The 26,059-nt window shown below is 45.9% G+C and overlaps 1 protein-coding gene across 19 annotated transcripts in view; it reads left to right on the forward strand.

Moving 5' to 3' along the window:
- The window catches only part of ADARB1 (adenosine deaminase RNA specific B1), a 158,630-nt gene that overhangs the window by 84,656 nt on the left and 47,915 nt on the right, over positions 1–26,059 (forward strand). For 18 of the 19 annotated variants that reach the window (XM_034948038.3, XM_063601269.1, XM_055105332.2 and 15 more), the window contains 5 exons: positions 13,567–13,641; positions 17,746–18,680; positions 22,345–22,459; positions 24,602–24,770; positions 25,379–25,527. In XM_034948038.3, the coding sequence (XP_034803929.1) occupies positions 13,567–13,641; positions 17,746–18,680; positions 22,345–22,459; positions 24,602–24,770; positions 25,379–25,527 (1,443 nt within the window). The remainder of the gene's footprint in view (positions 1–13,566; positions 13,642–17,745; positions 18,681–22,344; positions 22,460–24,601; positions 24,771–25,378; positions 25,528–26,059) is intronic. The other variant, XM_063601280.1, reaches the window with a different exon arrangement.

A 26,059-nucleotide genomic window follows, 5' to 3' on the forward strand; every position in this document is an offset into this window, starting at 1 on the left:
CACAAGTTGAACTCTGTGTTATTATCCTATTTTCTGTTAGGGTCATTGTGTTGTTAAGTAATCGACTTATATAGAAGGTGTGCACCTAGAAGGTTAACAGAAAACAAGTTAAAACATGACTGAAAATATATTTCTGTAAGAATTACTGTAATTCTTCTGAGAGTATAAATAGCCAGGGTTTTAAAGATCTGCTTTATAGGATTTATACTGCAAATAACTTGGCAGGATTAATTGGCCTGCATTTGCTTGCTGTAGTCAGTACCATCTAGTGTTTTAGTCAATATCAGTTTTTGTAGTGTGGATGAGGCTGGTGATGGCAGCTGCAGCCTGTCTGGAGTTGCTGCTGCCATGGTGTCAGCTGCAGCGGGGGAGGCTAGGGCTCTGTGCTCTGCAGAGTTGGTGGGAGCCGGGAACAGGTGGAAGCCCCACCCCCTTCCAAGTTGGAGGGGCAGGAGCCCCGCCATCCTGGGCACAGCTGCAGCCGTCCATTAGCAGCTGTGGACCCAGGCATCCCTGCACTCACCGGGGCCCAGGAAGCCCCCCTGCCCCGACAGACTGAGAAGTGCCTGCTCCCACTGCTTGGTCTCTCCCCACTCCCAGTACCTGCTCCAGTTTCAGATCAAAGTTGTGGCCGAGCTGGGGCACTGTCACAACCTGGCTGGGTGCGTGTTTGCTCAGGGCAATGCTGACATGCCAGCACCCTGCTGCCTCGGCACCCCCAGACTTTGGGTGCTGACGAGCATGAGAGGGAGGCCAACGCGGGGCTGAGGGAAGCACAGCGCAGGCCTTGCAGCCACCCCTCGGCAGGAACACTCTGGATGCCATGCACACTGTGGAGGGCAGGATAATGGTGGCTGGAGGCAGACAAGCTCCTGGGAAGAAAGGGGAGGGTCCCTGGTGAAACTCCACCTTCAGCTTACAGAGGGCTTAAGGCCTGGGGCCCAGGCTGTCAGTTCCACAGACCGGAGTGAGAACTTATGGTGCTTTTTCAGGGCTCACCCATGACTGCCCATGCACCAATCAGCACACACTTTGCTCTGAAGCCCATAAAAACCCCCGGACTCAGCCAGACTCGGGCAGAAGACAGGACGACCTGCTTATGGAGAATAGCTGCCCACTGTGGGTCTCTCTGAGCTGTTCTGTCACTCAGTGAAGCACCTCTTCACATTGCTCACCTTCCACTTGTCCACACACCTCATTCTTCCTGGACATGGGAGAAGAACTCAGGACCTGCTGAATGGCAGGTCTGAAAGAGCTGTAACACAAACAGGGCTGAAACACACCCATTGCTTGCCACGTTGCAGGCAATGAGGAGAGCAGGAGAGAAGGAGAGAAGAGCTGCAGCCTTTCAGGGAGCCCAGACCTAGGAGCTCCCTGAGCCAGGGCAGTGACGCCCCCTTTGGGGCCCTGCGGTTCCTGGTGTTTCCAAGCTTCTGGGCACTACCGTATTCCCTGGTTTCAGCCATGGAAGCTGTGTGTAGTATGCCTGGTTCAGCTGCAGCCTTGCAGGGAGCCAGTGTCCATGCGAGTGCCTAGGTCTGCCCGTCTCACCTGCCTGGCTGTACACAATGGCTGGACCCCACTCCCACTCACTCACACACCCCTTGCCTCTCCACACTTGGCTGCCCCTTGGCAGGCATGGGATCCTGGCGGAAGTGTGAGCCGAGCGCAGCCTGCCAGGCTGCGTGGGCAGAATGAGCCCAGCAGGCCCAAGCAAAACTCGGGTAAAGGCGCCACCAGTGATGGAGGTTTCTGGCCAGAAAAATGATACCCTGAGGATCCTGTGACACTGGGTTCTGATTTACCAAAAAGAGCAACACCTGACCAGGGACATGGGGAAGCAGGGGCATGCAGGTCTGTCCACGAAAGCCCCACTCCTTGCTTTAGGGGCAGTAGCTGATGCCCATGAGCGCTCCTTCATGCAGGTGCTGTGCTAGCACTGAATCACCAGGGCTTGCTCCGCCTATAGAACCACAACCAAGAAGATGGGAGAGACTCTCAGCTCACAGCACCAGACACTTCAGACTCAGGTTGGAGAGCTCGAAGGCCTGAAACAGGCTCCAAGAAGATGTGAGTCTGAACTCACATCACCAGACACTTCAGACCCAGATGTGAATCTTAACTCACAGCACCAGACACTTCAGACCCAGGTCGGAGAGCTCGAGGGCCTGAAACAGGCTCAGTCCCAGACTCTCACCCAGTGCTCCCTTGCCCGCTCGGCCAACTGTCGTTTTGCAGACAGCAGGCTGGTCAGAGGCTTCCCATCTAGAGTGACCCATGAGGTGTTTCTGTTCCTTAGAAGAGGACGATAATAGCTGCCCGGGAAAACAGTTGTTAATGAGGATTGTACTAAGTAGATCCCTTTCACATCAATAGTAACCAATGTAAAGCCCTTTCATTTACAAATATTTCTGATTTAAGGACTTAGAGGTCAGTTCGTATGCAGTCAAGTTTAGATGTGTTTTGGAGAAAGTGGATACAGCCCACATGGTCCCAAAAGGCAACAAGGCACAGGTAACATTCCCTGGCTGTGATTAGTTAGTTGAGGACATCACAATTGGAAGCATCCACGTTCTTCCTCACAGGAAGCACTTGGCTGAGAGCTGTGGACACTGAGGATGAGGCTTGAGTCTGTCCTAGCAGAGCTTAGGGCCTGGTGGGAAAAGCAGGGTGGTCAGGCCAGCGGGGGAGTGAGCGGGGAGGGGCAACCAGCTTTGCACAAGGAGCCAGGAATCCCCTCCCCCACCTCCACCCCACACCAGGGGCGCTGACTCTGGGCCCTCAAGGGCCCCCACCGGGGACGCTGACTCTGGGCCCTTAAGGCCAGTGGCATCCACAGCTCCATCCACAGCAGCGAGCCTTGTGCAGTTTCACCACAATGGTAGCACACATGTGACCTCCTGGGGGCTGCTGGGGCCTATGGGAGTCAGGGTTGTGGACGGTGTGCTCCCTGGGCCTGCTCAGGGGGATGCTGAGTACCAGGCAGCAGTGAGTGGGGTGACTGAAGGGAAACTCGAGGGACATCTGGCCCTCTGTGCTCTGCCACACTTCTCCCCATGCTTGCTGTGTTTGGTTTGGGGCCATTGGCCCTGCTCTTGTAGACTCAGAGTAGCTGTCTGTCCCATGTTGCCATAGCTGAGTTCGCTCGGCACAGTCACCTTGGGCTGTGTGCTTTTTTTGCTGATCCCTTAACTGGTGAGAACTAGTGTACGTTTGAACACTTGCCATCCAGTTGACACCTTTCAATAAAAATTGCAGATTAATAATAAATGATAGAAGTTCATGCTTTTTCCTTCTGGTGAAGACCAACAAATGGCCCTATTTTAAAGAGCAGAAAGCTGCAGAGCCACTGCCACGTCGCAGGCACCATCCATGATGTGTAGGTGTCTCAGGGATGTTACGGCACTCAGAGGATTGGTTTATTTTTAGGAAACAACTGTAGCAGCCAAGTGAAGACTCTGGACAGGGGAGGACAGCTGTTGAATGTGTCCACAGGGCCTGAAGTAGGCCATGAAAGCCCCAAGTTTGCCCCTGCGTTGGCACAAGTACTGGGGCTGCCAAGGAAAAGGTGGGGGTGGAGGAACTCAGTGTACAGCATGCCTGTGGGGGCAGGCATGGCGCCCGGGGTGGAGGGGTGGAGGAGACCGAGCCTGCCCCAGCCATGTGGGCCTCGCAGCCCGCTGGGAGAGGCAGGCCACAAACAGGGAGACAAATTGTGGATTGCACTGTGCGTGGAGGGAGAGGGAGGGGCGCGCTGGGGTGGGTTGGTGCTGTGTGAGCTGGATGCTGGTGCTCTTGAGCAGTAAGAGGTGGGGTCTGATGAAGCCTTGCGCGAGGACATGGCAGGGAGGGAACAGGGAAGCACCCCAGGAAGTTGGAGAGGCTCTGGTGGGCATGGTGAAGGGCTGACAATGAGCACATGGGCATGTGTTAGAGGACGTTTTTTATTTATAAGGACATAACCCTGGCTGCTGCGAGGAGAGGGGCTCTCAGGGTCAAGAGAAGGCAGAGAGGCTCCTGCACAAGCTGAGTGGTAACAGCAGCGCAGAAGCAGACAGGCTGATGTGTTTAGCCCAACTTTGGGAGAAGAGCTGGTGACATGGGGTGTGGGGTGAGAGGGGAGAGAGAACCAGGTAGTCTCCAGGTGTCTGGCCTGATGGGTGCAGCGAGGCGACAAGATTTACACATGTGCATTGGTACACCTGTTGCCTGGGGTGGCCAGGTGAACAAGGAGTTGGCCTTTGTCAAAGCTGAAAACACCTTACTTGAGGACCCCTGGAGCGCCCAGGCCTCACCAGGCCCACCCCCGCCCAGCCACCCTAGAGCTGCCTTGCTGGGCCAGTCTACTACTGTCTGTGTGACTGGCATGTGGTTCTCCCGTGATGCATCCCTTTTAGTGAGGAAGGAACTAGAGCCACAGTTTGATGAAGTTGCTGACTGGACCACTGAGGTGTTGGTGCCCTGTGCAAGGTGCCCTAACTGACACCTCTGCATGTTTCTTTCTGTCATTTGTCCTTGCTAGAATTTCCTCATCTGTTTCAGTAGATTCCTATTCTCATCAATATTTCCCACTTAATATGATGAATATTGTACATTATTATTCTTATTTTAATTATCTCCTTTTGCATTGCACTAGAAAAAATGCGTTTGCTGAAAATTAGGCACAAATCTTGCTTGCTCTGTGTACAAGATCTATAAAGATTCACTTAGCAGATTGCAGGGAGGGTTTCCTAGAAGGTAAAATATTTCACTGAAAATATTATCAATTGAATATTTTGGAACACTTTAGTGATATTGTTTGGTTTAGATAATACTGAAAGCAAAATATAAATTATGAGGTGAAGTGTATCTCTAAACATGCATGATTCGCTTGTTGAGTTTCAGATTGTTTTCGTTCAAATGATGTAAGAGGTTTATACTTCAGTTGCTTTTGTTAAATAAGCAAATCATCTTTCAATTTTTTTGCTACAAAGTTAATCTAGCTTTGGAATGCTGCTTGATGTATGATGTATAGTAAAGAATGAACACGAATAATCTCCACTTTAATACTGTTTCTTTTTTTTTTTTTAGTTTGCAGTTCAAAGCTATTAAATATGGAACCCATAGCAGTCATAAAGAATATGTAAAAGTTTTCTCAAAGCTATCCATTTTTGAGGGGAAAATGGATTTAATCCAGTAATATATGTTAGTAATTTTAATCAAGTTCACCAGTTGTCTTAAACAGTTTTTAATCTATAAACTTTTAGTGGACTCCTAAAGATGGCATTTTTTACCAGCACAATAGAAACTATTCAAGTTCTGATGCATCTTTAATGTAAATAAGTCATGTTTTTAATATTTTATTCCAGGATATGTTTTTTCATTAAGGGAAGGGGAGAAAAAGGGTAGGTATGCTCATTGTCCAAAGTTGATGAGAACATTATATATATTGTTTATACTTGTGGTTGCAATGTATCTATAAAAAGGTATAAAGAATAATATAACAATCATTTACCTACCCCCAGTACAAAACGTATAACATTGTCAATTTGACCATGTTAGCTGAAATCAAAAGCGAGCTCATGAAGAAATGATTAGGACACAGTGAGGGAATGGCCTTGTTTGATCCAGCTTGATCTTCTTCCATGTCGGCACCCAGTGTCTGGTCCTGTTTATTAAAAATAGAAAGCATGTTCATATGTCCCTGATTTAAAATGCCACCTTTACCAAATATTCTGTGTCTGGATGTGTTGTGTCTGATTCTAGGTTTTTCTTCCATCACATTGACCCTCTTTGTCCGTGAGCCACGCTGTGTTGCTTTAGGCACTGAGGCTCTTTATTTCTAATAGGAAGGACTAAGCCACCTGCTCCTTTGGTTCAGAGTTTTCCTGAGTATTTGAGTCTGTTTATCCTTTTCACGTAAACATTAGAATCAGCTTGTCTAGTTCCATTAAAACAAGTTGGATTTGTACCTGGAACCAAGTGAAACTGAAGTCTCAGGTCTTCTGCAGTCAAGTTCAATGTTCTTCCACACTCACCACCTCCCAGCTCTGTCTTCTTACTGCATTAGGAGGCATTCTGAGAAATGAAGAGGTTGTTTTGAATATTGCTATCAAATAAGTCTTTTTTTTTAAATTGACCATTCTTGGAATTTTGTTCCATAGGGGATATTTGATAGGGTTTTAATTCTTATTTGTTTGTAGTTCAGGTCATAAGAGGTTCTTTTAAAAAGGGAAGAAAAAATAGCTCTGTGAAATGTGCTAAAGTGCTTGCATGTGCTATTTTGCTTTGTTTTATAACCTTTGGTACAAGAGTTGGCATTCATCAAAACTGAAAACGTTGGCTTCTGCTCTGCAAGAGATTTGTAGCTCCCATTCTTAATGTGGGCGGTACCTGCAGGTACTCACCTGCCACCACACTCGGCATGACTATTTTCTACTGCGAGACATTTTCCATGTCCTTTTAAAAGAATTTTAATATGTAAGGGCAGGAAAACAAGGTGAACTGTATGAATTAGGTGAACTACATGAGCTGGGCTCACTCCTGTGCCTCTGCACTTTTATTGTTGTTGTAAAGTTTGTTTTTCCTGGTCCCAGAAATCTGAGAGAAGTCAGCCTTCTCAGGCAAACCAATTATTGATTAATTATGTATAAGAATTAAATTAGCCATTTGTGTGTCTTCTGCCTATTATTAATAAACTTTTTATTTTGAAGGCTGGGTGCGGTGACTCATGCCTGTAATCCCAGCACTTTGGAGGTCAAGGCAGGCAGATCACCTGAGGTCAGGAGTTCAAGACCAGCCTGGCCAACATGGTGAAACCCCATCTCTACTAAAAATACAAAAATCAGCCAGGCGTGGTGGCACGACCCTGTAATCCCAGCTACTCGGGAGGCTGAGGCAGGCAGCTTGAACCTGGGAGGTAGAGGTTGCAGTGAGCCGAGATAGCGCCACTGCACTCCAGCCTGGGTGAGCGAGATTCTCAAAAATAAAAAATAAAAAATACTTTTTATTTGAGATAATATAGATTCACATGTAGTTGTAAGAAGTAATACTTATATGAACATAAGCCTTCATTTCTCTGGGATAAATGCCCAGGAGTACAATTGCTGAGTCATGTGGTAGTTGCATATTTTATTTTTAAGAAACTGCCAAACTACTTTCTAGAGTAGCTATCCCATTTTACATTTCTGCCAGCAGTCTATGAGAGATCCTTTTTCTCCACAGCCTCATTTCACCTGGGGCTGTCACTGTCTTTAAAGCAACACTATGTTGAATAGCCCTTCTCAGAGGCGTGCAGCGGAGTTATCTCACGGTAGTTCTCAGCTGCATTTCCCTAGTGACTCGTGATCCTGAGCATCTTTTCATGAGTTTATTTTCCATCTGTAGATCCTCTTCGTGTCCTTTGCCCATTTTCTAATTGGACTATTTGTTTATTTTACTGTTGAGCTTTGAGAATTTCTTATATATTCTATTTGTTGGATATATATTTTTCAAATATTTTCTCCCAGTCTGTAGCTTGTTTTTTCATCTTTTTAACAGGGACGTTTGCAGAGAAAAAGTTTTTAACTTCCAGTTTATCAGTTGTTTCTTTTGTGGATTGTGCTTTTGGTGTGAAGTCTAAAAACTCTTTGCCTAGCCCTAGATCCTGAGGATTTTCTCCTGTAACTTTCTAAAAGTTTTATAGTTTTATGTTTTGCATGTAAGCCCATAATCTATTTTGAGTTAAGTTTTGAATAAGGTAGGAGACCTGAATTGAGGTTCATTTTTTTGGATCTCTAGTTGCCCCAATAAGGCTGTGCCTCTTCACGAAATTGCTTTTGCACCTTTGTCCAAAATCAGTTGGACATATTTGTGTGGTGTATTCGGGGTTCTCTGTGCTATCCTCTTGTGATCTGCTCGTCTGCCCCTTGCCAACACTGTACCGTACCGATGACTGTAGCTTTGTAGTAAATGCTGAGATCAGCTAGACTGATTGCTCCCACTTTATTTTTTTTTATGGTGGTTAACATTAAAGTCTTTCTAAGAGAATTCTAACACCTGTGTCATCTCCGTGTTGGCATCTGTTCATTGTCTTTTTTCATTTAGTTTGATATCTTCTGTTTCTCGATGTGACAAGTGATTTTTTATTGGAACCTGATTATATGATATTATGAGACTCTAAATCTTACTGAAGCCTTCTGTTTTAGCTGACTTTCTCATACACCACGGTGTCAGAGGAAGCGGGGATGCTGTCTCATTACTGCTGGATGGGGGATAAGTCCCAGTTCCCCACTGGGGCTCCCGGATAGCTCCCTGTTGTGAGAGAGCCTCATCACTGCTCCATCTGGAGCCTTCACTGGCAGCACCGGCTAGCCTCGTTTCCACCAGGTGGAAAGAGAGCCCAGCTTCCCCACATAGTCTCTCATGACTCTACACTGTGGCGTGGGAAGGGAAGGGGTTGTTAGAGCCTGGTGGAAATGAAAATTGTGGCTTGTCACTCAGCCTTATCTGACACCACCCAACAAGGGGACTCTGGGGTTGTCCTTACAGCCTGGCACGGGTGGGGCGTGGTTGAGGTTTTTTGTTTGGTGTTTGGCTGGAATAAAGCAATTCTTGTCTAAGAAGTTTTCTGTCTTGCTGGGCTACCTCTTTCCTGGTCCTTTGGCCAGAGAGAGCAGCTTTTGTTGCAGCTTTTTGTGTGTTTTGTTTCTGCCAGTGCCTGCTGATGTTTCTGGGTTCTGGCTTCCTCAGCTCTATGTTGAGAAAATGAAGCAAAAGGAAAATGCAGGGTCGCTTCTCAGGTCCTGAGCCCCCCTGGCTTGTCAGCTTTCTCTACATCTCTCAGTCTTTTTATGTGTGTTTTATGTGTAATATCCAGGATTTTTAGTTGTGTTTAATGGGAGGAAAAAGGAGAAGAACTCTGTCTTCCCACTGAGGAAGTTCCTTTGCCTATTTAAGACCAGTTTCAGCCAATAAGAACAGAGCTATTTGGACAGGCTTATTCGTTGTTCCTCCAGTTTATAGTTTGGGCTTCTGAGAAGCGCCTTGCCATCACTTTGCCTGCATAACCTCAGTGCCCTCACACAAGCCACCTGTTTTTCCATCTTCATGATATGCTCAGCCAGACCCCTTGTCTGAAGCTCAGTTTAACGAGCATGTCCTCATTTTTTGGCCTGATCCCTCCAGCCAGGAGGCTCCTGGGAGCACCCACAGCCTACTGAGGGCACCTGCCCTGCCTGCAGGGATCTTGCCCTCTGTGCCTACATCTCACCTCCCATTCTAGACCTTAACCCAATTACTTTTTATCAGTCCTTCCGTAATGGAAATATTAAAACATATACAAATATACAATTGTATCAAGAACTCTGCATGCCCATCAGCCACATCAGTAATTACCAACCAGGGCCCATTTGTTGGTTTTGTCTACACCTCATCTGTGTTTTTCTCACCACACTGAATTATTTTGAAGTCAATCCTAGACATTGTCCTTTCATTTGTAAATACTTCAGTATATGTCACTAAAAGAGAACTGCCATTTCTACACCTAAAATAATTTTTCATAATTCCTTAATATAATCAGCTGTTCAGGCAGTATTTACATTTAAGTTTCTCAGAATCTGATTTAGGTTCTTGTATCTAGCACAAGTGCTTTGCACGTAATAGATTCTCAGAAAATATATCTTGAAATAGTTAATGACTATAAAATAATAATGCTTTTAAAACTATCTGGAAAACTTTCTTGAATAAAGGATTCTAAAGAGAAACTCATTTAACTTTTAGCAACACATTTGCCTGAAATATAGTGAGATTGAAAGTTATTAACATGATTTCATGAAAAACTATATATATAAAATATCTATTTTTAGATATATGATATTTGATATAGATATATAAGATATATGCATGTTTTAGTACATTTTAGTCACCATTTTCTAAGAGCAATGAATTTGCCTTTTAGTGATTTATAAGTTTTATTTGTATACAAAGTAACGTGTGATTATAAAATTTGCAAATCTTCTTTTTCCTCAATTGCAATTTGATGATATTCTTTATTATAGAACATGTATTAATACAGTCTGACAAAGTATATCTAAAATATTTAAGAAGAGGAAACTCTTAAATTTGTTAGTAACTAGAAATTGTAATACCTGTTCTTTGAGGATTTCCTGTGGTTTCTCCTGCCAACAAAATAATACTTATATGTAACTAAGAAATTAGATTGAATTTTAGCAGTCATGTGCACTTTAGTTTTGTCTGCATAAGGAGCTATTCAAGGTGAGAGAGAAGTAGCTAAGTGAGAAGCTGTAGGTTCTGGTTCTGCTGTGTGGCTTTAGTTTACAGCTGGAAGCCAAAAGTCTACCCAGAGTAAAGATAGATGGCAAGTATGTGAGCGCCCTTCTGAGGTCTGTCGCCATCTGTCATGGCGTGTTGTGTCCTTAGTCCATCCTGCAGCAGGCGTCTTTCCAGAGTGCAAATACCAGTGCCTTTGTCCCTAGTTCAGCGCTCTTCATGGCCCTCCATTGCCTGGAATCAAACCCACCCTCCTCAGAGTGGTGTGAGGTCCCTGGGCACTGGCCCTGAACCTCCCTTGCTGGGACCTGGTCCCACCCTCCTCATCCCTCCATGTGGGAGAATCCACGCGAGAAGTCCTTTGCTGTGCTGGAATCCACGCGAGACATCCTTTGCTGTGCTGGAATCCACACGAGACGTCCTTTGCTGTGCTGGAATCCACGCGAGACGTCCTTTGCTGTGCTGGAATCCACGCGAGAAGTCCTTTGCTGTGCTGGAATCCACGCGAGACATCCTTTGCTGTGCTAGAATCCACGCGAGACGTCCTTTGCTGTGCTGGAATCCACGCGAGACGTCTTTTGCTGTGCTGGAATCCACACGAGACGTCCTTTGCTGGGCTGGAATCCACGCGAGAAGTCCTTTGCTGGACTGGAATCCACGCGAGAAGTCCTTTGCTGTGCTGGAATCCACGCGAGACGTCCTTTGCTGGGCTGGAATCCACGCGAGAAGTCCTTTGCTGGACTGGAATCCACGCGAGAAGTCCTTTGCTGTGCTGGAATCCACGCGAGACATCCTTTGCTGTGCTGGAATCCACGCGAGACGTCCTTTGCTGTGCTGGAATCCACGCGAGACGTCCTTTGCTGTGCTGGAATCCACGCGAGAAGTCCTTTGCTGTGCTGGAATCCACGCGAGACGTCCTTTGATGTGCTGGAATCCACGCGAGACGTCCTTTGCTGTGCTGGAATCCACGCGAGACGTCCTTTGCTGTGCTGGAATCCACGCGAGAAGTCCTTTGCTGTGCTGGAATCCACGCGAGAAGTCCTTTGCTGGGCTGGAATCCACGCGAGAAGTCCTTTGCTGGACTGGAATCCACGCGAGAAGTCCTTTGCTGGGCTGGAATCCACGCGAGAAGTCCTTTGCTGTGCTGGAATCCACGCGAGACGTCCTTTGCTGTGCTGGAATCCACGCGAGACGTCCTTTGCTGTGCTGGAATCCACGCGAGACGTCCTTTGCTGTGCTGGAATCCACGCGAGAAGTCCTTTGCTGTGCTGGAATCCACGCGAGACGTCCTTTGCTGTGCTGGAATCCACGCGAGAAGTCCTTTGCTGGGCTGGAATCCACGCGAGAAGTCCTTTGCTGTGCTGGAATCCACGCGAGAAGTCCTTTGCTGTGCTGGAATCCACGCGAGACATCCTTTGCTGTGCTGGAATCCACGCGAGAAGTCCTTTGCTGGACTGGAATCCACGCAAGACGTCCTTTGCTGGACTGGAATCCACGCGAGACGTCCTTTGCTGTGCTGGAATCCACGCGAGACGTCCTTTGCTGTGCTGGAATCCACGCGAGAAGTCCTTTGCTGTGCTGGAATCCACGCGAGACGTCCTTTGCTGTGCTGGAATCCACGCGAGAAGTCCTTTGCTGTGCTGGAATCCACGCGAGACGTCCTTTGCTGTGCTGGAATCCACGCGAGACGTCCTTTGCTGTGCTGGAATCCACGCGAGAAGTCCTTTGCTGTGCTGGAATCCACGCGAGACGTCCTTTGCTGGACTGGAATCCACGCGAGACGTCCTTTGCTGTGCTGGAATCCACGCGAGACGTCCTTTGCTGTGCTGGAATCCACGCGAGAAGTCCTGTGCTGGACTGGAATCCACGCGAGAAGTCCTTTGCTGTGCTGGAATCCACGCGAGACGTCCTTTGCTGTGCTGGAATCCACGCGAGAAGTCCTTTGCTGTGCTGGAATCCACGCGAGACGTCCTTTGCTGTGCTGGAATCCACGCGAGACGTCCTTTGCTGTGCTGGAATCCACGCGAGAAGTCCTTTGCTGTGCTGGAATCCACGCGAGACGTCCTTTGCTGTGCTGGAATCCACGCGAGAAGTCCTTTGCTGTGCTGGAATCCACGCGAGACGTCCTTTGCTGTGCTGGAATCCACGCGAGAAGTCCTTTGCTGTGCTGGAATCCACGCGAGAAGTCCTTTGCTGTGCTGGAATCCACGCGAGACGTCCTTTGCTGGGCTGGAATCCACGCGAGAAGTCCTTTGCTGGACTGGAATCCACGCGAGAAGTCCTTTGCTGGACTGGAATCCACGCGAGAAGTCCTTTGCTGTGCTGGAATCCACGCGAGAAGTCCTTTGCTGTGCTGGAATCCACGCGAGAAGTCCTTTGCTGTGCTGGAATCCACGCGAGAAGTCCTTTGCTGTGCTGGAATCCACGCGAGAAGTCCTTTGCTGTGCTGGAATCCACGCGAGACGTCCTTTGCTGTGCTGGAATCCACGCGAGAAGTCCTTTGCTGGGCTGGAATCCACGCGAGACGTCCTTTGCTGTGCTGGAATCCACGCGAGAAGTCCTTTGCTGTGCTGGAATCCACGCGAGACGTCCTTTGCTGTGCTGGAATCCACGCGAGAAGTCCTTTGCTGTGCTGGAATCCACGCGAGAAGTCCTTTGCTGTGCTGGAATCCACGCGAGACGTCCTTTGCTGGGCTGGAATCCACGCGAGACGTCCTTTGCTGGACTGGAATCCACACGAGAAGTCCTTTGCTGTGCTGGAATCCACGCGAGCAGTCCTTTGCTGTGCTGGAATCCACGCGAGAAGTCCTTTGCTGGGCTGGAATCCACGCGAGAAGTCCTTTGCTAGACTGGAATCCACGCGAGAAGTCCTTTGCTGGACTGGAATCCACGCGAGAAGTCCTTTGCTGTGCTGGAATCCACGCGAGACGTCCTTTGCTGTGCTGGAATCCACGCGAGAAGTCCTTTGCTGGACTGGAATCCACGGGATAAGTCCTTTGCTGTGCTGGAATCCACGCGAGAAGTCCTTTGCTGTGCTGGAATCCACGCGAGACGTCCTTTGCTGTGCTGGAATCCACGCGAGAAGTCCTTTGCTGGACTGGAATCCACGCGAGAAGTCCTTTGCTGGACTGGAATGTGCCAAGGAGGAGTATTTTGTACCAGATGGCAGATCTGACTTCTGTAACAAGACCTAGTTCTTATTTTATGATTTTTTTCCTTCAATTTGTAATAATGTTGTAATTATTTCCTTAGAGTAGACTTACTTCATATTACTCCTGTCATAGGCACACTAAATGCTATTTTCTTACTGTCTTTCAGACAGAAACAGTCTCCGCCAGTCAAGAAACCCTCAAAAGTATTTTGCCATGGATATAGAAGATGAAGAAAACATGAGTAAGATCTAGGCCTATCACGTAGTATCAGATAGCTAATTTTATGTTAACATTTTGGTGTTTTTTCAAATGTATTTCATGAGAGCAGTGTGGGGATTGTGTTTTTTCCCGTAACATCTTCTACTGACAGTGGCATGTTTTTAATTTTTGGTGTGTTCTCTGCAACAGGTGTCAGAATTTGCTGCAGACGTTTTCCCTGCAGCTGTATGTCTAGGTTTTTCCTTCCTCCTTATCGTCGTGGGGCATCACTGTGCCCCGTGGAATGGGCTTCTGGGTATATCTCATGAAGCCCCACTGTTTCATGTGGAGTCCTGTCACGGCATGCCTCTCAGAATAATGCTCTGAGTATTCACACATACAAATCGAAGATAACGTCTGAGATTGATTTAAATACCCAGTCCTTTGCAATAATAGGACAGAAATATTTCCCTTCAAAATGCAGGTTCTCGCTGCATTTTGAAGGAAGGGGATTCACACGTGTCTGTTGATCTAAAGTTCGCAAAGGTGCTAATGAGAGCTGGGACTGGTGTGGGCCTCCTCCTTCCGTGCTGTTCTCTCTGGTGCCGGGGTGGTGGAAGGCCGCTGGGGTACGTTGGTGTTTCGGTGAAGGTACTTATCTCTTCTAGTTCATCTTCAGTCCCAGAAAACAGGTTTAGATGCTTCCACGGAAGTTGGGAGAGTTTAGTAGAGAAATTACAACAAAGGCATCATTGCTCTAACTAATATAAATATCCGTATTTACCTTCTTACTTGTCTGAAGGAATAACATGCAGCTGTCAATGATGAGTGACATGTCACTGGGAGTGATTATTGAGCATTAGAACTTAGCACTTTCCCTTTGACTTTACGCACAACCGATGATCTGGGGTCTTGGAGTCACTCTTGCGTACCATGTAGAACCCAAACCATGACCCAGTGAAGCATTTCTGCATGGTATTGATTTCTGCATGGTATTGATTTCTGCGTGGTATTGCTGCCCCATGGGTGTGCTGTGGATGCTGTGGAGGCGGCTGGGCCTCTGCTCTATGGACTGTGTGCTAAGTGTTGGCTTTGGTTGAAGTCAGCCATCTGGGGTGTGAGGGTGAGACCACCTCCTGCAGTGCTACCCAGGAACCACGGGACCAGCGTGCTCACCTCACTTCCGCTGTTGTGTGCGCAGCCCGTGCCTGCCTGCTGGTGATTGTTTTTTTCAGGTTTTTATCCTCATCAATCCTGCTCTTGAGATCTTTTAAAAACCCAGCTTTATGTTTTTACTGGGCAGTTCTACTCACTGTTTCCAATTTTGTGACAAGTTTTAAGAGAGAGGTTACGTCCATACTCCTCATTTGAGAAAATGTGACCTGTGCTTGGCCCGTGCAGTAGCCCACCAACGGAGCGTGTGCAGGGGTCCTCAGGGCCTCTGTGTCAGGACTGTGGCCTACAGCCTACAGCTGCAGTCACCTCGCATAGACAGAGGCTTCGTGATCGTGTAGGTTCTGGAACTATCCCCAAACTGATCCTGTGATCACTTGACATGCTAAAGAATCCTCCCACATTTTTCTGTGAAGAGAAGCCGATGTTGTAGTGCTAAAACGTGGACATTCTGGTCCTGTATTTGTATCATTTTGAAAGCAATGCAAAGCCCTGTCATGATCAGTATTTACATTTATGAAGTGTAGTAGCATGATACAGAAAGAGAAGGCATCTGTTGAAGAAAAGCTGTGAAAGTGGCATCTTTCTCTAGTTTTAGTATTTTCCTTTATGATAGTAGCATTTTCAGTGACAGTGAGAGTAGTATTTCAGTGTGCTCCTGAGGTGAATAAGAATTTAGAATGTATGGAATCTGTGTTACAGAAAGTGTATTCTTCTCAAGATTATTTGTCAATCCAATAGTAATTATTTTTATTTCTGAAAGGAAAGCATTTGGTTATTTCAGAGGTTATAAATATTTGGTTAAATGCATGTCCAAATACATTTATAATGATTTGATTTTTGATATTGATAATTGTTTAGCAACAAAGTCAAAATGTAAGCAGTAATCTAGTATGTCATGTTCTTGCTCAGTTTATTAATCTCTGAATTCCATCTTGGCTCTATTTTTTTTTAACCTTTTGTTCCCTTTGAGCACCGAAAGGAGTAACCTATCGAGCTTTTGCTGGAGGATGTTATAAATGAAAATTTAGTGTCCATTCCATCAGCTTTGTCAACTGGGAGAAGTGGTGTGTGTGTGAGGATTATTTTGGAGAAATAATGTCTGTAGAGAAAGTTTTAAATCTCTTAGCCTCTACCACAGTGTGGCATCAGTTTTCCCATGGGTTGTGTCTAAACCAGGTTTATGCTCTGCTGTCTTGGCTGAATGATGACAGCCCTGGAATTAGAGATCTTTAACCTCAATTGGCAGCCAAGGGCGAGGACTTGGTCCCTTTAAACCTTCCCATGGATGAAGCTGATGAATATTTTCACAACTTTTCAGTTTGCTTAACATAATGAGAATCTACCTTTTTACACATGTAGTAGAAATAGACCCTAAAGCCACCATATGGGGCACTCGTAAATTGGTTTACAATTTTAGTAATATTTTGGTTACTTAAAAAAATACAGATTTTTGAAATCTAGTGGTAGATGTCTTTAACTTTCATTCACATTACAACCTTGCAGGCCACTGTAGCCCTCACCCCTGGGCTCCATGTGACAGCTGCCTAGCCATGATGGAAAGGAATTATTTCTTCTTCTCCTTTTTAAAAAGCTTGATGAACACTTTATACTCCTCTTTTTAAAATAAAAAATTAGGGCCGGGCACGGTGGCTCACACCTGTAATCCCAGCACTTTGGGAGGCCAAGGCAGGCGGATCACCTGAGGTCAGGAGTTCCAGACCAGCCTGGCCAACATGATGAAACCCCGTCTCTACTAAAAATACAAAAATTAGCCGGGCATGGTAGTGCACGCCTGTAGTCCCAGCTACTCGGGAGGCTGAGGCAGGAGAATCACTTGAACCCGGGAGGTGGAGGTTGCAGTGAGCCGAGATCACGCCACTGCACTCCAGTCTCAAAAGTAAATAAATAAATACATACATACATACATACATGTATAAACACATAAATAAATAAATAAAATTTAAAAATTATGTTTATTTTGCCATGTAATTTTACAATTCTAAAATTGTCTGTATTAATTCAAAATCTGAAATACCTTTAAAAGTTAGGATAAACAAATTATTCTGGAAATTCATCAAATAATTGTTTTAAAAAAGACAAAATCAGCAGAAAGTGTATTTATGAAGTTAGGAAGTTGTAACCTGCCTACAGCTTCAGTTTTGTGTCTTGTTCTTACACACTTTTCCTATCATGGAACGATATTAAGGATTCAGACTTAATCAGCCCCCATATATAATATTCTCATTTTTAAATAGATACTAGAAATAAAACCATACCCTCCTAAACACAACAACTAAAAAGCCATAATACTTTACACAATTACATAAGCAGCTTTTAAAGATTGGTTCATAAACTAAATCAAATAATTGTATTTATTGATTGAATATTTTAAACCTGAAAAACTAATTATCTTGTGAATGCATGTTTTTAAATAGTTTTCTCTTCTGAGAGACGCTGCAATTTAAAACCCTTAGATAGCATGAGGGTAAACAACAGTGAAAGGAAGATGCTAAAATAAACATATATTTATCCATATATTGATATTAAATTGTCATTTCATTAGACTTATTAATGTAAGGTCTTTCTGGATTAATTTATCATCCCACATTTTGATAAGGTTGAAAAAGTCTAGGTACTTCATAATATTCTCAGAAAATTATTTAAAAAATTAAAAAAAATTTTTAAATTATAAAAAAAATTATTTAAAGATTTTACTTTTTAAAGCAAAAGCAGTTGGTGACACTAAATAGAAATGGTATTAGTCACTAAGCAAAGTGTCAGATTACTTGTTTAGTTGAGGCTGGTAGTTCTTTAACTAAATGTATAACTCTTCATGTATACATCAAGGAATAAAATTTATAAGCACACATCACTTAACCAGTTACAAAGAGAGCTAAAGGAATCTATAAATTTTGCATTTACAAGATCCTGCAACGAAGGCATTGTAAGTTACTCTTTCTGGGCACCACAGGTTCCAGCAGCACTGATGTGAAGGAAAACCGCAATCTGGACAACGTGTCCCCCAAGGATGGCAGCACACCTGGGCCTGGCGAGGGCTCTCAGCTCTCCAATGGGGGTGGTGGTGGCCCCGGCAGAAAGCGGCCCCTGGAGGAGGGCAGCAATGGCCACTCCAAGTACCGCCTGAAGAAAAGGAGGAAAACACCAGGGCCCGTCCTCCCCAAGAACGCCCTGATGCAGCTGAATGAGATCAAGCCTGGTTTGCAGTACACACTCCTGTCCCAGACTGGGCCCGTGCACGCGCCTTTGTTTGTCATGTCTGTGGAGGTGAATGGCCAGGTTTTTGAGGGCTCTGGTCCCACAAAGAAAAAGGCAAAACTCCATGCTGCTGAGAAGGCCTTGAGGTCTTTCGTTCAGTTTCCTAATGCCTCTGAGGCCCACCTGGCCATGGGGAGGACCCTGTCTGTCAACACGGACTTCACATCTGACCAGGCCGACTTCCCTGACACGCTCTTCAATGGTTTTGAAACTCCTGACAAGGCGGAGCCTCCCTTTTACGTGGGCTCCAATGGGGATGACTCCTTCAGTTCCAGCGGGGACCTCAGCTTGTCTGCTTCCCCGGTGCCTGCCAGCCTAGCCCAGCCTCCTCTCCCTGTCTTACCACCATTCCCACCCCCGAGTGGGAAGAATCCCGTGATGATCTTGAACGAACTGCGCCCAGGACTCAAGTATGACTTCCTCTCCGAGAGCGGGGAGAGCCATGCCAAGAGCTTCGTCATGTCTGTGGTCGTGGATGGTCAGTTCTTTGAAGGCTCGGGGAGAAACAAGAAGCTTGCCAAGGCCCGGGCTGCGCAGTCTGCCCTGGCCACCATTTTTAACTTGCACTTGGATCAGACGCCATCTCGCCAGCCTATTCCCAGTGAGGGTCTTCAGCTGCATTTACCGCAGGTGAGGAACTATGCTGCTGCTTTAAAACACGGGGTCATTGCTCTTGGTAATGCTTCTAGACAGCATTTTAGTTTCAGCATTACTGTTGACTTTCCACCTTGACATCACTCTGTCCCCACCAGGAGGAGTTACTGGTAAGTCTGGCTGCTTGATTTCCATGGCCATGTGGCCACTGAGAAGCCGTCTGCATCCTAGTGCATGCTGGGTCTGTCGCAGTGCAAGGCAGGGACACCTGAGACCCCGTCCACCAGAGCAGTGTTTACAACGCTATCCATAACTCCCTTCCCGTTAGGCAACCCCCCCATGACCCTCATCCCACAGCAAGCCTTTAGCAGGAGAGAGGGAAGAAGAGCCCAGTCTTTGAAACCTTGCCCCCAGTTCAGCACCATTTTCCTTCAAAGGTCTCATCCAAGAATCTCACATTCAAGATAAGTGACACCAGCCCGTCAGCAGCTGAAAACCCAAGTCTGGGTCAGGATGGCAGCCTCTGGGCTCCCACATGACTGGCTGGTGGCTGTTTGCTGTTCCTAAGCCGAGGAGCCCATCAAAGCAGCGAATGAGCCAGCACAGCAGTGAGCACCTATCAGAGCGCAGGGAGGGAGGGGCCTCCAACAACCGTTCTAGGGCCTGCCAGTTGCCTGGGAGTCTCTACTTTGAATTTCCTACATGGGCTGTATGAGGACTTCCCCGCATGCCCAGGCTGGAGGTGGACAGCCACGCTTCCATTTGACCTCCCCAGCCCAGTGAAATCAGGATGAAGGAAGGGGAAGTTCCAGGGTGGGCTTAGATTGGCTTACGTGAAAGAGAAAAAGTAAAGGAGAAAATCACCTTTAGTTCCCATCTCTAAATCCTAAAACTCTGATTATGTATTCCTTCTTTTCTTGGAAATCCAAAGTTCTTCTGGTCTATTGCAAAAATTATTTTTTTGACCCTCTATTCATTTATTCCTTTGTATCAGAGTCTTCTTCACTTTGAAGATAACATGTATACTACCCTTGACCACAAGACTTGAAGGTGGCTTGTGTTCCCATGGAAGAATCCAAGTGTCTTATAGTTTCTTTTTTGCTGTTGGCTACAATTAGAACAACCTCTGTGCAGTTGTAGTCTGAGATGACCAGGAGTTCTGTTTTAAAGGAAGGAAATGTATTTTATTTTGCCTAAAGGAATCAAATGCAACATCAATATAAAATAATATATTCAAGGTATTTCACTGATTTTTTTAACGAACCAAATACTTGCTTCCCTTATTAACCTCTCGTCAACATTGTTTATAAGGATTATTAGTCCATTTGTACTTTAACAAATCAGTGCTACTAGATCCCATGTGATTTTTTATTTTCAGGGTTACTCTTTGCTAAAATATTAAAGCCTGAGTTCAAAATATTGTCTGATGTGACTTGTCTTCCCTTAATATTGACAGAGTGGCATATAAGACCATTGAAATGACATCAAATGCCGTGGATCCCAGATATCTGAACCTTCAGTGTGTAGGCTGGGAGCACCTTAGGCGGACGCAGATCGAAGTGCCAGTAGAGATGTCACCCCTGCCTCCCTGGCTTGGCTGTGCGCCTGCAGTGACTTCTGTGTGGAGCATGACCAGAGCCCCTGGCTTGGGAAGGCTGGAGGGACATCTGTTGGGCTTCAGCCTGGGGAGGGGTGCAGGTGGGCAGGGCTGTCTCAGCCCCCTGACGCCACGTTCCTCTGGGCTCTGTAGGTGCTGAACACCAGGCTCTAGGCCTCATGTCCAGAACCACTAGGGCATGAGGGGATGGAACTGCACTTCTAGTCTCTGCCAGAGTGGAACCTGCCACCTTGTGTCTTTGGAGCCCCCAGGATAGCCCCGGAATGTGACATGTGTTCCTTGTAGGACCCGGGTGGCCCTCCCAGAAGCAGTCCTTAGGGCTTTGTTGGTGGGCTCTATTGTCTTTCAACAGGAAATTTCCAAATGTGCATTCTAGGATGGGTGGAAAACCCTCACTCTTTTTCTAGAGTAACCCTTGAAGGACGTAGGTCAGTCATCCCTGCGTGTCATTGCAGGTAAATGGTGCTGCCTGGGACTGTGTGGCATGGGTTTAACTCTTAAGAACATTTTTTTTTGTTCTTATATCTGTCCCCCAAATTAAGAGGGAAGTCCTTCATTAACCATACAGGTTAATGAGACCAGTAATCCCCTCAATGGGGTGCTGAGCCCTGGCCACGTGCCTCAGATGTCTGCGTTAACAAGCATCAGCCCCAGCACCAGACCTCAGAGTGAGGCTCTCGGAACTTACTCTGAAGTTAAAGTTCTTCGCCTCTCTTTGAAAGTTTGGAGATTCGCCTAATCTTATATGAAATGGAAACTTTTATTTCCTCTGGCTTATCCCTAATCTTCTTATGACTTTTTCTTCTCTGCAAACTCGAATGAATCGCCCTTTTCCTCTGGCACCCTGGCCAATTGGAATGCGTCGCCCCTTCCCTCTGGCACCCTGGCCACGTCCTGTGTTTCTGTCACAGCCTCAGTTCCTCGCGTCCGCTCGCCCCTGCATTGCAGATGCCGCTGCCTGCGGGTGCATGGATCCCTGCCACCAAAGCCTCTGTCCATTCTCCGCATGACTTGTCTTGAACACTGTCCTCTGGTGCTCACTGATACTTGCTGGTGCAATGATAAGAGAAAAACATCCTGACAACTATCTTTTCTACTCATTTCAGAAATATTTTATTAAGGACCAACCTGGGGATGCTGGGTTTTCCTAGTAGTCATTTGATTTTCCAGACAAGTGTGAAATTGGTGGGACATGAGTTGAAACTGGCTCTTAACACCCACCTCCCAGCAGACATCATTTCCCAAAATGCCATGGGCTCATTATATCCAAGATAAATCATAAGCCATAAGACCATGTCCAAAATCCAACAAATACATCTGTTCTCAGAAGCACTTTAATACAGATGTCTGTCTGACCTGAGCATATACCTGTGCAGGTGTTCCGAACGTCTAAGCGCTTTCCCTCCCCGTGCTGTTCTCTGGTACACGATTCTATCATACCGTCTGGGCGAGTGAGCGGAGTCAGAGTGCATTTGTGTGGAGAGGCTGGAATGACTGAGAAGCCTCTCGGTGGCGCCTTTGAGGGAGGTGCTGTGCACAGCTTGTGGCTTCTTTCACTGGATCGCATCTCCAAGCCGCCCCTTTCTCTTGCCTGTGATTTTGCACATCATCCTGGGCTGTGCTCCCAGCTATGTGTGGCCCTGGAGCTGACTGAGCCACACCGTGTGTGCATGTGAGAGAGGGCAAGGGGGGTGGGAGGGCCATACTAGGTGGGCGTAGGCGTGGGCAGGTGGCCCTGAGCAGGCAGTTTTGCCTGTTTGCCTCGGTTTCCTCCTGAGGGCCGGGCTGGCCTGCGGTGAGGATTGGAGGGATGCTCATGTGTGGTGCCCACACTCCACACTGGCCCCACGCGGGTGGCAAAGGACTCAGCCAGAGCCTGGCAGGATCCTGGGGTGTCTATTTCCAAGGAATGTTCTGGAAGAAACAGACACACATACTTGTTTGCCAGATTTACCTGTGTGGTTTTCCAGATGAGAAGCAGCCTGTGTCACTCCATAAGGGAGAGTGCGTGCAGCATTGAGAGAGTGAGCCCTGCTCCCAGCTGCATCTGGCCCCTAACCTGCATCTGTGCTTCCCACACAGGTTTTAGCTGACGCTGTCTCACGCCTGGTCCTGGGTAAGTTTGGTGACCTGACCGACAACTTCTCCTCCCCTCACGCTCGCAGAAAAGTGCTGGCTGGAGTCGTCATGACAACAGGTAACCATCTTGGTGTTGTATGTAACCCTGCCTGTTTTCATGTCTGACAAATGTGAAATGTTCTCAATCGACAAAAACCACTGTGCCACACCGACGGGAGATGGTTACTTCTTTTCTTCTTCAAAATGTCTGCCGTATGCAAGTTTACGAACTGCACTTACAAGCTTTTTTCCCAAAATGTTCATCTTTTTAACCTAAGTTTGTTTTATCTGGAGAAAGCATACTATATTAATATTTGATTCCTGTCATCTTCATCCTGTGAATGGCCTCAATCTGCTCTGGAAGATGGCAAGGGGCTTACTAATTCTTGCTTTATTTGAAAGTAGAGCCTATCTATTGTATCAGTTAATGTTAACGATGCCAGATAAGTTTCGGTGTGACTTCCTTTGAGGAGGGAGAAAGCTCTAGCAAGAGTAGAAAATCCGTGGGGAAAAAAAGCACAATTTAGAACAATAGAAGAAACCCTATTAAATTAGTCTAGAAGTTCCCAGTAGCAAAAGGAACCCCCGATCCTCTCCCCATATCCCGGGAGTGAGAACACGCAGCAGCATCTCTCTGTGGGTAGCTCCTGGGAAGGGAAGCCACATCCTTGGCCAGTGGCTGGCTCCCCAGGGTGAAGCAAGACTCAGGGAGAGGACCCCTGTCATGTGGGGCCGTCTCTGTGCCCAGCATCTGCTCAGCCCAGCCTGGACAGCCAGATGCAGGAAGCAGGCCCTAGAGGTCAGGGAGGAAGCTGGGGACAGTTTCTCTGTCTACATCCACCAGCCCCGGAGAAACCCCCAGTTCTCGGTATGTGACTTTCTTGTCCTTTCCCCCTGAGGGGTCACCTCTATCAGACTCTGCAGCCCTCTTCACTGACCCACCTCTTGCTGCCCTAAGAAACCTGGCTGCTCTGCTCATGACCATTGTTTCCTTGCTGTGCCGTGTCCAGGGAGGAGGAAGCACCCGAACAGCAGCTTCTATTCTAATGTTTTGTACCTGTATCTTCTCCCCCTTTTACCTCTCTCCTTACTGCTATCTTTTACATTAATCAAAGGTGAACACCACAACGACTGAATAGAGTAGTTCCCTAGGTAAGACTCCCTGCCTCTTCCAGCGGCATGGGTGAGTGAGCTGGTCATGTTCTTTCATCGTTTTTTTGTTGTTGTTGTTTTGTTTTTGTTGTTGTTGTTTTTAACCACCTTAGAAGAGGCCGATCACCTTCTGGGAACACCTTACATCTTAGTGTATATTTCACCTGAAACCACTTGCTCAGAGCCATAGTTTACATCTGAAGCCAGGACGCTGGAGCACTTGGCACTCCAGACAGCTGGTTCAGGGGGCTTCCGCTGGTTGAGTGGCCTTGGGCAGGTTACAAGGCCTCTGTGCCTCAGTTCCCTCGTCTATACAGTGGAGACATTAGTAGCATGAGCCTCAGAGGACATCGTGGGAATGCAGTGAGGACAATTTACCTAACAGACCTGGTGCATACCTGCCACATGGTGTGCACACCATTGGTTCAGCTGTAGTGGATGCCAGTTTCCCAGCAGGTAACTTCCAGGGTCCTGGCATCACACCTCTGGTCAGTGGTTTATCTCACAAAGTTGAGACGGAGTGATCTGTCTGTGGGAGTTCACCACTACTTGTGATTTCACTCCCAGTGTGGTTACATGGTGACAGTTTACTAATGAAAACATCACAAGTTAATTCTGTTTTCCTTCTTATTCCTCTGGGTGCCGTTAACCCCTCCTTCCTAATCTCTTCAGTACTTTGATATTTGATGTCAAGATTAATTACCAGACCAGTTAGTCCACCTTTCCATAGTGTTGCCCAGCTGTGTTCTAATTGTGAGCATTCAAGAAAAGATGCTGTTGCATACCAGAGGAAATGACTTCCTTGAGTTTAGTGTCTGGACACTAAGCAATGACGATGGTTGGCTTTCCAGAAATGTCACAAAGTGAGTCCTCAATAGGAGGTTGTTTGCGTGTATACATTTGCCCACTTAAAAAATAGGTGGTAAGAATATGCATGAAGATGAGCTTGAAAAGTCTGTTGGCCCCTGAAAAGTTAAGTCACTGAGAATAAGAGTCAGACTTCAGGAGCACAGTTAGGCAAACATTACTGTGAATTACAGAAAATAGTGTCTCTTTTTTTTTTTTTCAGGCACAGATGTTAAAGATGCCAAGGTGATAAGTGTTTCTACAGGAACAAAATGTATTAATGGTGAATACATGAGTGATCGTGGCCTTGCATTAAATGACTGCCATGCAGAAATAATATCTCGGAGATCCTTGCTCAGATTTCTTTATACACAACTTGAGCTTTACTTAAAGTAAGTTTAGTAAACAAATAAGGACAGGAAGCTCTTTTTAAAAAATATTCTTCCATTAGAAAACATTGCAAAACCTTTCATTGTTTCTGTAATCATGGAAAATCTCTCAAAATCATAACTTTAATTAGCAACAATAAGGCTGGATCCCATTCTTCCACAATGCTCAACACACATATGCACACATACATACAATAACATAACATGGTCATAAATTTCAAGTCTGTGTTTAAGACCATGTGATTTTGTTGTATGCTGTATAAATAGAAGTTCCCAAACTGCCAGGTAAAGATGGTAATTTTTATTCTAGTCACTGTTTCTAGAATGAGCTAGTCATGTATCCAAACTCCTTTTCTTTACAAAGCCATTTTTTGTATGTGGTCTTTCTGTTCTGAAGTCATAAATTGGAAGAAGGAAAGGTTACTCACATTCTGATGACATATCCATTATTGACTGACAAGAACTGTATTAATTACCCTAAACATGTAAAATAAATATTCCAGTTCAAACTTATCTTTCCCTTGTGGAAAATACTAGCCTCTGAAAATGATAGACTAAAATTTCACTATATACAGCTTTAAATGTTACTTTTGCAACTTTTTTCCTTTCAGTAACAAAGATGATCAAAAAAGATCCATCTTTCAGAAATCAGAGCGAGGGGGGTTTAGGCTGAAGGAGAATGTCCAGTTTCATCTGTACATCAGCACCTCTCCCTGTGGAGATGCCAGAATCTTCTCACCACATGAGCCAATCCTGGAAGGTATGAGACGAGATTCTTCAACAAGCCAGTTTCTCAAGAAAATGTTAACAGATAAAAACTAACCTATGTTAATATCCCTTTTCCTTTTTTTCTCTTTCTTTTTAGACTTGGATGTGGATCTGATAAGAGTCTCTATAAAAGCATGGATTTTTTTCTTTCCAATTAATAACTTAATTAGAAAACTTTAATGAATGAAAAATGCCGATTGTAATTAACCAAGTAATTAGAATGAAGCGAGAATATTAGATTAAAATTGTATCAGTATTTAAATTTGGGTAATAAATATCTCTAAATCAGAGGTGTATGTGATCCTCCATATTTCTGAGAAATTCTAATTTGCTAAATGTGTAATTAAAGTATTTATTTGCCTGATATTTCAGAAGCAGATAAACACTAGTGAAAAGTGAAACCACTATTGTGATCATATTTTTTTCCATCCTTCTTTACATTTGAGGTTAGCACTTTTGTTTTTTAGTGTTTTGTATCTACATCCCTTCTCCCAAGCTCTTAGGCATTGTTTATTCCAAATAGA

Source organism: Pan paniscus, chromosome 22, assembly GCF_029289425.2.
Source record: "Pan paniscus chromosome 22, NHGRI_mPanPan1-v2.0_pri, whole genome shotgun sequence".
Lineage (NCBI taxonomy): Eukaryota > Metazoa > Chordata > Mammalia > Primates > Hominidae > Pan > Pan paniscus.